Below are 15,439 nucleotides of genomic sequence, written 5' to 3'. Positions count from 1 at the left end.
CAACGACTTGAACGTGTTCTATTCTTCACCACTCTTCAATGATGTTTTGAATGGCGTAGCACCGGTGATTGACTTCACCGTCAGCGGAAATCCATACCACATGGGTTACTATCTCGCCGATGGTATCTACCCAAGGTGGTCGACTTTCGTGAAGTCGTTCAGCAATCCGCAAAACCCGAGACGGGTTCTTTTTTCGCAGCGTCAAGAGTCTGCTCGGAAAGACGTCGAAAGAGCTTTTGGGGTCCTTCAAGGCCGATTCAACATTGTGAAGGCCCCGTCTCGACTGTGGTACGTTAAGAATATCGCTGACATCATGTACACGTGTATTATCTTGCACAACATGATTATAGCTGACGAAGGACCGAGGGCGGCTAACTTTTACGACGAGGATGAAGCCGGAAGCTCAACAGCGAGGTCTCCCCCACGCCGAGGTGTGCATACGACGGTGCACGAGAGGATCGAAACAAGACACACAATGCGCGATACCAGAACCCACATTGAGCTACAAGAAGACCTAATCAAACACATTTGGGCTAAATTCTGCCACGAGTAGTGAGTTTTTTTAATTTTATGAATTTAATTATGTAATTTTTAATTTTTAGGATTTAAATTATGTAATTTTTAATTTTTATGATTTTAATTATGCAATTTTTAATTTTTAGGACTTTAATTATGTAATTTTTAATATTTAGGATTTTAATTATGTAATTTTTATTTTTTTAGTAATTTGTAACAGTATTCCGGGTATTTTTAATGCATTTTAATATTATGAAAATGTTTTTATTTAAATTGAATAATAGAATGGTGAGACCCTTGAGCATGTCTTTGTGGAAGAGCATGGATGTAAGTGGATGTGGGTGTTGTGTTCTTGAGGAAGAGCAAGGAGTAAAAATGAATAAAAGTGGATTCGAGCTCACTTCCATGCTCTTGCCAAAAAACATGGACGGGGATGCTCTTACAAGTGATGTAATTTTGGCGATTGTCTTAACATAATCACTCATATATAATCAAAATAAAAACTCTATAGCTCATAAACTTCTTCACCATAGCTTCCGTCGAAGAATAGGCTGTTTTATTATTATCAAACATATGTAACACCAAAAAAAATACTTAACCACACCATATACCATATATTGAGTGGAATTGTTGGTGAGTTTTAGCTGATGTTAATTACTTTTGATATAAAATCGACGGCATATACTATCAATGATCGATGAAACGAGGGGCCATATCCTTCTTCTCCGTTGATGAGAGCTGGTTCACGCAGATAAACAAGCTCCGGTGGCTGCCCTACTACTTGCCGGATCAGCAACGAACCAAGCTGCCATGTAGGAGTTACCAGAGTTCACTTCATAGTTTTTCCGGCCATTGTTTTTAAGTTGCGACAAGAATCAGAATCTGACCAAACTTCACGAATTTTCCAACAATTTACCTCAACTAGTTTCTTCATTATGATAAATATGCATATACGCAAAAAACGCATTACGGTTCGGCCAAATAAAACTGAAATCAATGGACTAATCAAGAAGTAGAGTAATTGTTTTCAACAGAATATACCACCATCTGTTTCTTAAGCCATATATAGTCACTGCAATATGATACTTGTAGATAACTCTGCCAATTACCATACCGGGGCTATAGTTTCTGGATCACGACAGAATTCGCAATTCCAGCTTCATCTATCGTCTGGTCCAGATCAGCAAGCTGTTTGGGAGGGAAGCCCATGGATTGCAGTTGATAATTCCTTGGTCCATCAGGTCGTGATGCATCAATGAAGCCCCGGATGTCTCTGATTGTGTGGTGGTTGTTGAATCGTGAAACCATGCGTGTACCATCAGCCAACCTCAGCTGGATAGACGTGGAAGGCTGCCCCTGATCAACAACCAGGCCAGGGGATGGCGTGGGAGCAGCAGTCAGCACAGTATGAACGCTGCCCGCCTCCACTGGCGCTGCTGCGTCACTGGTGCTACCTAATGTTCTTCCAACACCTCGGAAGGGAAGGCTCTTTTTCGGTGGCTCCTGTATTTACAAAAGCATGAGCAACTATCAAGATGAAAGACTGCTATATTGAAGCAGTTTCTGGTGAAACGAAACTGATATAAAATCGTTAGAAATGAGCATGAACCTTGTAGTCTCCCTCCTTCCTTGTAAGATTAACATGAACAGCAGACCTCATATCTCCGGGAGCGGGTGCAAGCTCCCTCGGGCACTCAGACTTTGCAATGCTCTGCATCATGATATATAGTATTTTAAAAGACCACCATTGTTTCTTTAGAAAGTTTAGACACAACAGAGTGTATTAGAAATATCTAGAGTTATAACAAAAGGATTCCTGATCTAACACGACAAAACACTGGTCTAAACCAATGAGACAAACCACCTTGCCATTACTCGTAATCACAAGAAAGAATTCTACACGTAGAAAAGAGCTTCAAACAAATTCTAAAGACCAAATGAACAAAAAATAGTGTGAATCATAACAAGACTAATCTACTTGGGGCTAGGACCAAATGCAATAAAAACACTCGTCTTAACCAATGCGCCATACCACCTTGGGAATTACTCATCATAACAAGAAGGGCAGGCATAAAAACAGCTTGTGTAAAAGTCGAACGAACAAACTGCAAGAATGTACCTCCAAGAAAGGGGCGTTGGCAGGGTCATCCAGCCTCCTCAGAGGTCCATCATCAACTGTGAATCCATTTCTCCAAAAAGTGATGCTGTGGGTAACAATTTGAGGCTGCTCCGGCTCTGGGGTAGCAGACGACACCTCCCCAGAGAGTAACCTTCCTGTCCCAGCAAAGCTTCTTGAGCTCGAAGAAGGCAAGTGGTGTTCAGCTGCTGCTTCTACACCTCCTGATTGTCTTGCATGATTGAATATTGCGTCCACATCAGTCTCCTTTGGTGGACCACGAACAAGCATTCCACTATTGCATACAAGAAGGATAGCATTAGCTATAACGAATTGGTGCATAAACAACAATTTTATTAATCATTAGTACTAACAAGCTAGGGTTTGGAATTCATCGTTTCAGAGATATAATCGAATTTATTATCAACAGACACACAATTTCTTCACTACATAATGAACTATTATTTGATCAGTTAATTTGTAACCTAATCACAAATAATAGTAATACGAAATTTCATCTTAATTAGCACTAAAGGCATAGTTTACCTCTTTTCTCCGCCAGTGTAGTAGTCCTGAGGATCGAAATCGGGATCACTATCAGAATCCTCATTTTTAGGGTTTTTATTCAGATCGGAGAGAGTCCTAATTCCACCGCCTCCACGTCTCGCGCCTCCAGCAGCCGAACCGCCAGCACCACTTTTACCGGTGGAGCGGAGACTATACGGTCGGGAAGTACGAGACGGCGATGGGGATCGCGACCTGGAAGGCGACGGCGACAGCGACTCCGAAGGCGAATAGTGAGAATTCGACTGCGCCGCGGGGGAAGCCGGAGCGGCTGCAGCGGGCTCGATGTGATTAGCGTCTTCAATGAAGGTGGAGACCGCGGCGTCCACATCGAAATTGTGCGATTCGAGGAAAAATAGGGCTTCGGATTTGGAGGCGCAGGCGGTAATCTCGCAGAAGGTGTTGATTAGGCCAATATGAGGGTGACCGTCGAGGGTTGCGTCTCCGGCGAATTCCGGCGACTGATTAGCCATTGTTGGAGCTCTTTTTTAGGTATATTCTTTTTGTTGAGGAATTTTTGTGTGAGATTTGGATATATAATTATACTTATATATGAACCGAATCAAGGGAATTGATAATTGAGGCCAAATAATCAATTTCGCAATTTTATTTTTATGTTGTCACGCTTAAATTTTTTTTTCAACCACGTCGTCTCTAGTAGTAATATCAATTCTTATATCAATCTCATTTTCATCCACAGTTTAATCAACAATTTTATTAATTGAAAAAGAAAAACTACATTCCTAATTGAAAATGAAAAAGAAATACTTGGCTTCATTAAAGTCGAAGGGATCCCTAAAGTTTACCGACTTGTACGTCTTAAGAAGTATCGCATCACCTATGTATTTCATGACGGATCCAACTTGGTGGCATCTTGTGCGGGGTAGATGCACTCGGTGTTATAGTTGTCCCCTTGGCCTTCCTCTCTGTTACTTTCTAGCTCATCGGACGACTATCGGACGACGAATGTGTGTCAAACCACTCATCCATAGAAGACTTCAGGTCGAATTCCTCGTCATTGCTAGTGATGTAGTGAAAGAGTGTACAAGATTATTGCATGAATTGGGTAAACCTAGGCATCTAAACCAACCTATCCAACGACAGGTGCCATTGCAAAAGGGTTGAAGAAGCTATCAAGAAACAAAAATTGTGATTCAAGAACATGTCCAAAATTGCAATTTTTTTGCCTAATTGGTGAAATCAAGTGTAAAAATGAAATTAAACCGTGATAGATGGATAGTTAGATAGATTGATAGAAAGATCGATCTCAAAAGCCTTGAATAAATGCTAGAAATGATGGCGTATAAAATATTTGCTTGAAATCCTTATGATAAGCAAGCGAAACTAGTCCTTGCTAATGACTTCGGTAATGTATTTTATCGATTGTAAAATTTTTAGCTTTTAGGTGATAAATCATAGCTTCAATTAAATCTAAACACGAAACAACATTCAGATACGTAATAAATGGTTGGACCTTCTAATTTGTTCAAATTATTTTCAACATTTAGGGTTTGACTATAGTACTTATAGATAGTCAAAATCATTATCCACCTAAATTCTCAAAAGCATAAAATTCGGAACTACAATTAAATTTAAGAGTGATGATTTAGAGACATAATGTCTCCAAGCCATAATACCCCTATGTCAATTTGCCATAAGCCAAATTATAATATGGACTAATATGCCCTTATTTTGAATTAAATAATATTTAAATAAATAAATATATATCAATTAATCATAAAAGGAAATGCAATTCATATCAAATTACTATCTTTTATCTAAATATACATCAATCAAATTATTATCAAAAGTCTAACTCATATCAAATTACACTCTTTTACCTAATACACTCAATCAAAAATAAAGATTAACAACTGCAGAAATATCTTCACTCCTCCATCCGTCGACCAGCCTCCACCGTCTCCGTCCGGCCCTCCGCGTCGCAGGTTGCGGCATCTTCAGCCTTGTTCACCCAAATCATTGGTGCCACGATATAAGAAAACATCAAAGGTACCGCCCCTATGCTCTTATTAATATGTGTTTTAGGCTTCGTGTACATGTTCATGGTCAAACATTTCTCCTCACCTCAATATGTTCAATCACTTATCCTCTTGAAAACTTGCTTTCACTACGTACAATCATTATTTATTGTCTGCTTAAATTGGTATTTCTATGCATTGATCACATATAAAAGATTGAAACCCGAAGCCTGAACTGACTAGTTTTTACAACTATAGGTGTATTTTGTTTCTTTCTCTCTTCTTGTTGTCAGATTGTCTTTTTCTTGTTGATAACATATTTGCATTTACTCCAATGTTGGCTTAGGTGCGAGTTCGATCAGATCCTGTGTTCAGGTATGATGAACGAGATATAAGAGGAAATTTTTGGTGACAATCATGAGTTATCGGAAGAGGATAACAACAATGGTGAAGAAGAATATGATGTGACAGTGGAAGAGGAAGGTAACAACAATGATGAAGAAGGAGATGATGTGATAGAAGAAGATGACAAAAATAACAACAGAGAAGAAGAAGCTACTGTGATCCTAGATTCTAATGGTGTAGACGGCGACGATGATGATGATGTTTCGGGTGAAGATCTTATAGCCAACATGACTCCTATGAAGGGAATGGAATATGATTCAAAAGATAGCCTTATGAAAGTCTATCAAGATTATGCGAAGCTGCAAGGCTTTTCTATTGCAATACGTAGATCGTCGTCTAAATATTACGTGCTTGCTTGCTTCAAAGGGCGAAAGCCTAAGGATGTAATTATGAAGTTTACCAGACAAACGCAGTGTCCGGCTCGTGTTAATTGCATTGTGAAGACTAATGGTAAAGTGATTGTGTCGAATGTTTGGTTGAATCACAGTCACAGTCTTGAGCCGCAATTGTCAATGTGTATGCCGGGTAACCGAGAGTTAAGTTTGCACATGAAATGCCTGCTGGAAAGTCGAGATATTGCAGGCTATAGGACTTGTAAAAACGTGAGGACTCTAGAAGTTATGGCCGGAGGTCCTCAGAATCTAGGTGTCACTGAGCGAGTCTTTAGGAACTTCATAGATAAAAGGAGAAGGTTGAGACTTGGAGAGGGGGATGCCAAAGCTATACACGAGCTATTTTTTAGAATGCAACTGCAAGATAAAAACTTTTTTCACATTATGGATGTTGATGATGAAGGACGTCTGCGTAATGTGATGTGGGTACATCCTCGTAGTATAGCTGCGTACGAAGAGTTCCACGATGTTGTGAGTTTTGATACAACTTACCTTGTAAACAAATACAAGATGCCGTGGGCGACGGTTGTCGGAGTTAACCAACATAACCAATCAATATTATTGGGATGTGGTTTATTGAGTCATGAGCAGTCCGAATCATTTAAATGGTTCTTTAGCAACTGGTTACTGGCCATGAAAGGTGTTCAACCTACAGCAATGCTGACAGATCAATGTGAGAGTATAAAGATTGCCGTGAAGGCAGTTTTTCCAATGACTATACATAGACTTTGTCTATGGCATATTGCCAATAAAATTCCACAGAAGTTCAAAGGTGTGGCTGATTTTTGTAGTTGTTCGTCTGATTTCTACTCAACGATATATGATAGTCTCAGTATTGCAGAATTCGAGTCAAGGTGGACAGATTTTCTATCTAAACACAGTCTTCATAACAATAGGTGGCTGAAAAATTTGTTTGATGAAAAGAAGAATTGGGCACCCATCTATTTGAATCATATTTTTTGGGCTGGTATGGTATCGACCCAACGAAGTGAATCTATGCACGCATTCTTTGATGGTTTTGTGAACTCAAAGAGCACGTTGAAACCATTTGTGGAACAATACGAGATTGCTATTCAAAACAAAATTCAGAAGGAGATGAACGCTGATTACCAGTCCAAGTGCGTGATGCTGAAACCGGTGTCAACTTTTCAATGGGAGAAACAATTGCTAGGTGAATACACTCATAACATCGACCTCTTGTTGCAAGTGGAAGTCAAGAAAATTAGTAGTTGTAATGTGGAAGATGTCGCAATTGGTGAAGATGGTGTGAATCGTTGCAAGATAAAGGAGATGCGATTAGTGCAGAATGTTTTTCACAAGGAATACACTTACACTGTCGAGTATCGTCCTTTTGGAGAATAAATAAGCTGCAACTGCCGTAGGTATGAATTTAAAGGCATATTTTGTGTTCATATCTTCAAAGTCTTGGTGTATGAAAGAGCAGGTTTGCGTAGGTGTCGTTCAAACAAGGATGTATCCTACTGATCAGGATGAAACAATCCCCTGCTAAGCCTAAAGCCTGGTATCAATAATTCCTCAACCCTCTTCTACTGGGTAGTATAGTGAAGGTAGGGGTCGAATCCCACAGAGATGGTGACGGTTGGAGTGATTGTGGTGATATTCTGGAGGGTTTGGTTAGCTACCACGCTTGGGTTGAGTCTCTACCTAGACAAGAAATTGAAAGTGGTACTCTACTGACTAGGAGGTGGGAAAGATTCTGATATGCAACGGTGTACGTGGACATGGTGAAACGGAAACATACGAAAAGTACTGGGTTTCTATTTTGGGCAAAACGGAATATCAGAAGGTAGTGGTAGTTGTGGTGACTAGGCTGACAGGTCTGTAGGGTACCAGTTGAAAAGGTAGAAAAAGTAAAGGACAAAAGTAAAAGTAATTAAAAAGTAAAAGTGGTCCCAAACTTGGATGTGGATGTTATCTTCTTCAACATGAATAAACTCAGATCAATAATCTCAGATTTCATGAACGAGAAACACAGATTGACAAACTTCACGGCTCAGATCTACAATTAAAACTTCGAATCAAAAGATCGAACACTGAAACTGCAATTATGCTTACTGGTCAACATGCAGGGTGGCAGAATAACGTAAACTCGAATTTCACACTAAGACACTTCTGGAAAATAAATCTAAAAAGCCACTGAACTAACAAATCACAGATCGAACAACTCCAAATGAAATCATGCTTCCAACACTTAGAAATTACTGCAACAACTAGATCTAAGCTACCTAGGCAGAATGAAACAGATTTGAACAGAAAGAGATGCATAAAAACAACTTCATTGCATAAAACGTTTGGATCTCAACAAAACACTTCAAAGAATGATAAGTACTGAAAATGCAGCAGATCCAACGAAAGAAAACAAGTAAAGGTTAACTAAGAAAGCGAATAAAGATTGTTTTGCCACTCCGGGTGATGAAACTGTTGACACTGCGAGACACGCTGACTGGAATGAGAGAATGGAACTCCGGCGAACTGATGATCTTCAAGTGACCATGGCTGTGGCGAGGAACGAGAATTACGAAGGATAATACTGAAGGAGGGATCTACCGAAGAGAAATTGCTAACTAAGCGTAAGAGTTAACTAACTAATTTTTTTTTTCTCTCTCTCCAAGTGGCTTCCTTTTATAGGGAGCCCCCCCTTGATTTTTAGGGTAGACTTCGAACATGAAATGACTCTTTTGCCCCTTACTTGCGGCTGATCTTCCCAGCTATCCTTCTTCTCCATCTCGAGCCTTTTTGGCATGCATACTGGTTAGGATAACAACATCCTGACGCCCTTTTCGCCTGAAGTATTCAAAGCTTTGTCTACTGGCTAGAACACTTCCCTGCACACTTTAGCAACTGTTTTGCAGAATATATACCAATTATGCACATTATACTGACCAGTAACCAAGGCCTAGAATACGACTTATCAAACTGCTCACACTTACCACATGCTTGTCCTCAAGCGTGAAGAACAAACAAAAAGAAGTAAGTCGAATTCTAGCCTGGTTACTCCCTTGACCGACTCTATCCTACCCTAGACTCTAACTATGACGCAAAGAAAAACACATAACAAAGACAAACACATAAAAGAAAACTAAAACACTTAGACACATTAACACAGTAATTGGGCTATATTTTCAACCATCCCCCCCTCGGGATCAGGTGCAATCCGGCCTTAGACAGCCTTGAACTTCCGCCGCCCCCCTTTTCTCTCCCAGTCAGTATATCCGCTCGTCAAGATCGCTGCAGATCTCCCAGGTGGTATAGCTTCTTCTCCCATTGCGTAGAAACGTAGTACGCCCTGCCTCATGTAAACGGTGTTCGTTCGGACGAACAAAGGTGTATCAAAGAGACCAGGAGGATCCACCATGATCTGGTCGGATAAGTCTTCGGCCTCCGTGATGATGATGTTGTTTCTGACGAACACTCCCAAGATATGGCAGAGAGTGAGGTTTCTCGCTGGGTGGGTGGCAATTAGATGGCATTGGTAGGCGGTCCAAAAACCCAGATTAACTTCCTTCCGTGCTTGGCACACCAGAGAAGGTATAACTCCGTCATCGATGTCCTAACAGCGGAGTTCGACTGTCCCAACAAATTGAAGTCCAAGTGAAGCTGGACTAGGCGTAGGATTGTGTTATTGAAATGGATTGAGCGAGAGAGAGTGGATGCAAATTCTCCAGAGGCTAGGTGAGTTAACTCCTCCCATGCCGCCTGGGGCTCAAATTCCACATGTCTGCGGTGAATTCCCCGCTCCCTACTTCTCCACTCAGGCCCTATGGCCTCCTCCAAACTGCACATTCCCAGACGCACGGTCCACTCAATCAGATTCATCAGTATCTCTCCGCCAAACAGGCCCTATGTGTGTATAAGAAGGTTGAAAAGGGGAATGTAGTGTTCTTAGTTTTATATGTAGATGACATTCTTCTAATTGGAAACAATAAAATGATGTTGTCATTAGTACGAACATGGTTGTCAAACCAGTTCGAGATGAAAGATATGGGAGACGCGGGACACATCCTCGGGATCAAGGTTCTTAGGAATCGAGAAAAGAAGATGTTGTGCTTATCTCAAGAACCTTACATCGAAACAGTACTTAGTTGCTTTAGCATGCAGGACGCCAAGAAAGGTTTCTTACCTTTTAGACATGGCATCCATCTATCTCAAGAGATGTGCCCCAAAACGCCGTCTGAGATACAAGCAATGAGAATGAATCCATATGCTTCGGCAGTTGGAAGTCTCATGTATGCTATGCTTTGTACGAGGCCTAATATTTGTTTTGCTGTTGGCATGGTGGCAAGATATCAGTCAAATCCGGGCCAAGGACATTGGACTACCGTAAAGAACATACTCAAGTACCTTAAACGGACTAAGGACTATGCTCTAGTTTACAATGCAGTCGAGCTCTGTTCTTTGGGATATTCTGACTCAGACTTTCAAGCTGATCATGACTCGAGAAAATCTACTTTAGGATATGTGTTTACCTTAGGAGGTGGAGCCGTGATTTGAAAGAGTGTGAAGCAGAAATGCATCGCGGACTCGACCATGGAAGCCGAGTATGTGGCCGCTTCGGAGGCTGCAAAAGAGGCAGTATGGTACAAGAACTTCCTTATGGATTTAGGTGTGGTTACGAATCTGCCCAAGAGCATCACGGTTTATTGTGACAATTCTGGTGCTGTGGCAAAATTCGAAGGAACCGAGAGCTCACAAATCGAGCAAACACATAGAGCGGAAGTATCATATCATAAGGGATATAGTGCAGAGAGGAGACATACAAGTGGTTAAGATTGCGTCAGAGAACAACCTGGCAGATCCTTTTACAAAGGCATTGGCGGTAAAACCGTTCGAGATTGTTTTGACGTGTGCACATTGTTTTGTATACTCGAAAGCTGTTTTGAGTATAAGTGGGAGATTGTTAGGGTTTTGTATACTAGAAATCACCTTTCGAGTGATTGGATACTGTAAAACTCTAATTGTTATTTTCTAATAAATGCAACATATTATTTTTGTCATAATGTTGTTATGTTTTACATTTAATGGTTGTTTATTGTATATTTAAATGTATAAGAACGTAACATAGTCTAAGTCTTTGTTCTAGTAGACCGGTTGTGGGCGTCGTCCAATTTAAGGTAACACGGTCAGTTCTGAACAAAGAAAAATAAGAATTTCACAACCCAGATAGGCATAGACTACATATCGTGAAAGGTTGCAATGTCAGTCCGATTATTTCTAAGCCTTATTGAAATATGATGACGTTGGTGTGGTATAGCACTGAATGAATCTAACAGCAAGACGAGTCTTTATGCTATCTACTGAAATACGAGGTCTTGATAATTAATGTCTTAATCAATGTACGTTAGCATTGAGCATACGATATTGAGTATCTACTACTTTGACTTACCAAAGGTGCGGGTTTTTCGTCACCCAACGATCCAGGTATATTGGGTAGTGGTGATCATTATCTAGCGGTGCTAGGATTGCTATTATGTTGAATCGTGCGCGAGGAGAGTCTCGTTTGATAACATCCACAAGAGGAGCTCGAAACAAGGTTTTATTATTCGGAACCTAGCTAGTTGGAGTTTAATTACTCTATGAATAATAAATAAGAGTTTCTTGCTAAGTCCACTCTTGGAGAATAAAATATGTTAATTAATTAAGTCCATAGCAGATATTAATTAATTAATTGATGTTTCTATCTTAAGCACGGGAAAAGAATTAAACAAATAAAAGGAAACCCAGAATACTTGTAATTTCGGATTTGGAAAGGCAGTGCAATATTACTTCTGTAGTGGCTGCTTGTAATATTCCAATATAAGCTTATATTAAATTGTGAGTTCAATTTAATTAGTAAAAAGCTAATTGGATGAGGCCATGTCCAAATTCTTCCTTAGATCCCTGACTGGGTCCAATATGTGACTTAATATAAATAGGAGAATAAATGGGACAGAAAACATAATTATTTGTGCTAGAATTTTCGTTCCCCTCTAGAGAAAGAGTGACAATTCGAAAATTGCTCCCTCCGTGAGCTGAGTTCTGTCTTCATTATTCGAGTCCTAGTATTCTGGTGAGATTTGCCCACACAAATATCAGTATACAGTCTGGGACACCAGTCATTAGATCAGAGGTCGAGTACTGAAGATCTTCACGTGGAGACGGAGCAAGCCATCATCGATTCTTGATTGAATCAACGAGGTAAATTGGCTAATTCCGTAGTGAGCATGTTTTAGGGATTTTATATGCTAAAGCATGTTTTAATTCAAGTTATGAACATGATACATGTGATAATTACGCAAATAGAATTTGTCTAAATAATCTGCTAAATAGATCAAATTTATGTGATCGAATTTATTGCACGCTTCCGCTGCCAACCCCTTCATTATATACTTAATTTATACTTGTACCATCTAATAAAAGGATAAAGTCATTTGCGTCAAATTATTTTAATAGTATTAAATAATTACTAAAATTCTGAATCATAAAAATGATTGCATGCATATACATGCTTATTTCTTAGTGTCATCGTTCAACGAAATAGTAATAGTCACTCACATCAACTTTTTTTTCTATAACAATGTTTAAATTTCTAAATGTAAAATAGTACTCCAGTAGTATACATATGTTATATACTTAATTTCTAATTGTACCTTCTAATGAAAGGATAATAGTCATTTGCGTCAAATTATTTTATTAGTATTAAATAATTACTAAAATTCTGAATCATAAAAATGATTGCATGCATATACATACTTAATTTCTTAGTGTCATCGTTCAACGAAATAGTAATAGTCACTCACATCAACTTTTTTTTTCTTCTATAACAATGTTTAAATTTCTAAATGTAAAATAGTACTCCAGTAGTATACATATGTTATATACTTAATTTCTACTTGTACCATCTAATGAAAGGATAATAGTCATTTGCGTCAAATTATTTTATTAGTATTAAATAATTACTAAAATTCTGAATCATAAAAATGATTGCATGCATATACATACTTAATTTCTTAGTGTCATCGTTCAACGAAATAGTAATAGTCACTCACATCAACTTTTTTTTTCTTCTATAACAATGTTTAAATTTCTAAATGTAAAATAGTACTCCAGTAGTATACATATGTTATATACTTAATTTCTACTTGTACCATCTAATGAAAGGATAATAGTCATTTGCGTTAAATTATTTTATTAGTATTAAAAATTACTAAAATTCTGAATCATAAAAATGATTGCATGCATATACATACTTAATATCTTAGTGTCATCGTTCAACGAAATAGTAATAGTCACTCACATCAATTTTTTTTTCTTCTATAATAATGTTTAAAATTCTAAATTGTAAAATTCTAAAACACATTATTTTGACACCATGTAACAATTTAATTCTAGTATACAAATTTAAATTGTTGTTCCCTAACATTTTGTCCATTAATAAAATAAAGCATGTATAAATTTCGAATCTTTATTTGATGCTATGAACTCAAGCAATTAAATTGATTTATTAATTTTATAAATATAAATTCTAGATTCAATAATGTTTTGTAATAATAAAATTAAGATTGAGTATCAAATCTATTAAGTACCTACAAGTTTAGAATTTAAAAAATTTAATTGTATAATGTATTATTTAAAATAAAGTTTAAATTCTTTATATTAGATTAATTTTTTTAAAAAAATTCGTGATTGAAGTTAGAATGAATAATTCAAAAGTTTAGCTCCTTGATTTCGGCCGTATTTTCCTGAACTGTGATTCTGTTTATGAGCTTAATGCATGAAATTGAATTTCTATTTTGGGATTGCTTATTTTTTGAAGGATGGACTAGCATACAATTCTTAAGATTTTTTGTGGTTTATCATTTGTCTTGATAGTGGTTTGGGGGGTGGTTTTTGTTTTCTCTACATTTTTTATGGTTGTGTGTGAATGGTGATGACATATGGCATGTATTGTGCAAGTCTTCGTGACTCGTGTTAGTAGTATTAAATCAAGTGGAATTTTGGAACTAGAAAAAAATGGTAAGATTGTGGACTTCTTCTTAGAGCATCTCCAATGGCGGACGTCCGGTCGGACGTCGCGACGGGCGATTGGGACGTCCGCCATTGTGGCGTTTAGGGTCGGATACGGACGTCCCGTGAGGACGTCGGGTGTCCTCAGACGTCGGAGCGACGGGCGGGCGGACGTCCGCCATTGTGGCGTCCAGTCGGACGTCCCGTTTTTAATTTTTTTTTTAAAACTCTATATATACGGCTCGTTGAATTTTATTTCATTCGCACCACTTGTGTTAACAAGTTTCTCTCTCTACATCTCTAATTTCAAGTATATCTAGAATGTCTAGTGAAAGTGATAGCGAGAATGAGTTGGAGGTCGCTGTTGAAGGTGCGATAGAGAGGCTGCTACAACAGAGGTTGCAGCGGCGGCGGTACCTCGGCCGATCCATCGTCGAACTCAAGTACCCCGTGACCACATTGCTGCACATATTCGGTTGTATGCGGACTACTTCGCTCCGCAACCGCGTTTGGGGAAGCCTTATTCCGGCGACGCTTTAGGATGCATCGTCTGCTGTTTCTGCACATCGTGGGTGCTTTAGAGAGAAGATACCTGTATTTTAGGATCAGAGAGATGCAGCTGGCAAACCGGACTCACGCCCTTGCAGAAGTGCACTGTCGCAATCAGACAACTGGCGTATGGAGGCGCGGCCGACATGTTTGACGAGTACCTCCACATTGGCGAGTCGACAGCCGTCGAGTGTCTACAGAATTTTTGCGCGGGCGTGAGAGCGATATTCGGGGAGAGTATCTTCGGAGTCCGAGCCCGAAGACTGCCAGATGCTGATAGATATGCATGGGTCGGTGCACGGGTTCCCTGGGATGTTGGGCAGCATAGATTGTATGCATTGGGAGTGGAAGAACTGCCCCGCCGCCTGGAAGGGGATGTACACTACCGGCTTCAAAGCCAAGCATCCCACGATGATCCTTGAAGTTGTAGCTGACTACCGGCTGTGGATATGGCATGCTTATTTTGGAGTCGCCGGGTCCAACAACGACATCAACGTTCTCCAGTCGTCGCCCATGTTCAACGCTCAGTGCAATGGCGTTGGTCCCGCCATCAGTTTCGTCGCCAACGGCAACCAGCATAATATGGGGTACTATTTGGCGGATGGGATATACCCAAACTAGCCCGTCTTTGTGAAGTCAATCAAGCATCCGCTCGGACAAAAGAAGACATACTTTGCGAGCCGTCAGGAAGCAGCGCGCAAGGATGTGGAGCGGGCATTTGTGTGCTCCAGAGTCGGTGGGCGGTTGTGAAGGGTCCTGCACGGCAGTGGTATATTCCCAACATCGGCGATATCATGTACGCATGTATCATAATGCACAACATGATTGTCGAAATGAAGCTGCGGAACTGACTCAGTGGACCAACGAAGATGATACGGGTGCAGGTCCAAGTCACGGCGTGGCCACCGCGAATG

At 39.6% G+C, this 15,439-nt stretch overlaps 2 protein-coding genes across 2 annotated transcripts; one reads left to right on the top strand and one right to left on the bottom strand.

Moving 5' to 3' along the window:
• Positions 1-1,488: 1,488 nt before the first annotated feature.
• LOC121791596 (plant UBX domain-containing protein 4-like) lies at positions 1,489-3,722 on the bottom strand. Its single transcript, XM_042189472.1, has 4 exons — positions 3,179-3,722; positions 2,636-2,927; positions 2,126-2,227; positions 1,489-2,019 (listed from the first exon to the last, which is right to left on the bottom strand). The coding sequence occupies exons 1-4, from the start codon at positions 3,667-3,669 to the stop codon at positions 1,636-1,638; spliced, it is 1,269 nt and encodes a 422-aa protein (XP_042045406.1). The 5' UTR covers positions 3,670-3,722; the 3' UTR covers positions 1,489-1,635.
• Positions 3,723-4,492: 770 nt separating this feature from the next.
• LOC121791595 (protein FAR-RED IMPAIRED RESPONSE 1-like) lies at positions 4,493-7,334 on the top strand. Its single transcript, XM_042189471.1, has 3 exons — positions 4,493-4,497; positions 5,522-5,550; positions 5,608-7,334. Exons 1-3 carry the CDS (start codon positions 4,493-4,495, stop codon positions 7,332-7,334), a joined length of 1,761 nt encoding a protein of 586 aa, XP_042045405.1.
• Positions 7,335-15,439: the final 8,105 nt, after the last annotated feature.

The sequence above is a fragment of the Salvia splendens genome, unplaced genomic scaffold (genome assembly GCF_004379255.2).
Source record: "Salvia splendens isolate huo1 unplaced genomic scaffold, SspV2 ctg847, whole genome shotgun sequence".
Classification (NCBI taxonomy): Eukaryota; Viridiplantae; Streptophyta; class Magnoliopsida; order Lamiales; family Lamiaceae; genus Salvia; species Salvia splendens.
The sequence above is the reverse complement of the archived record's forward strand: the minus strand, read 5'-3'. Positions and strand labels throughout refer to the sequence as shown.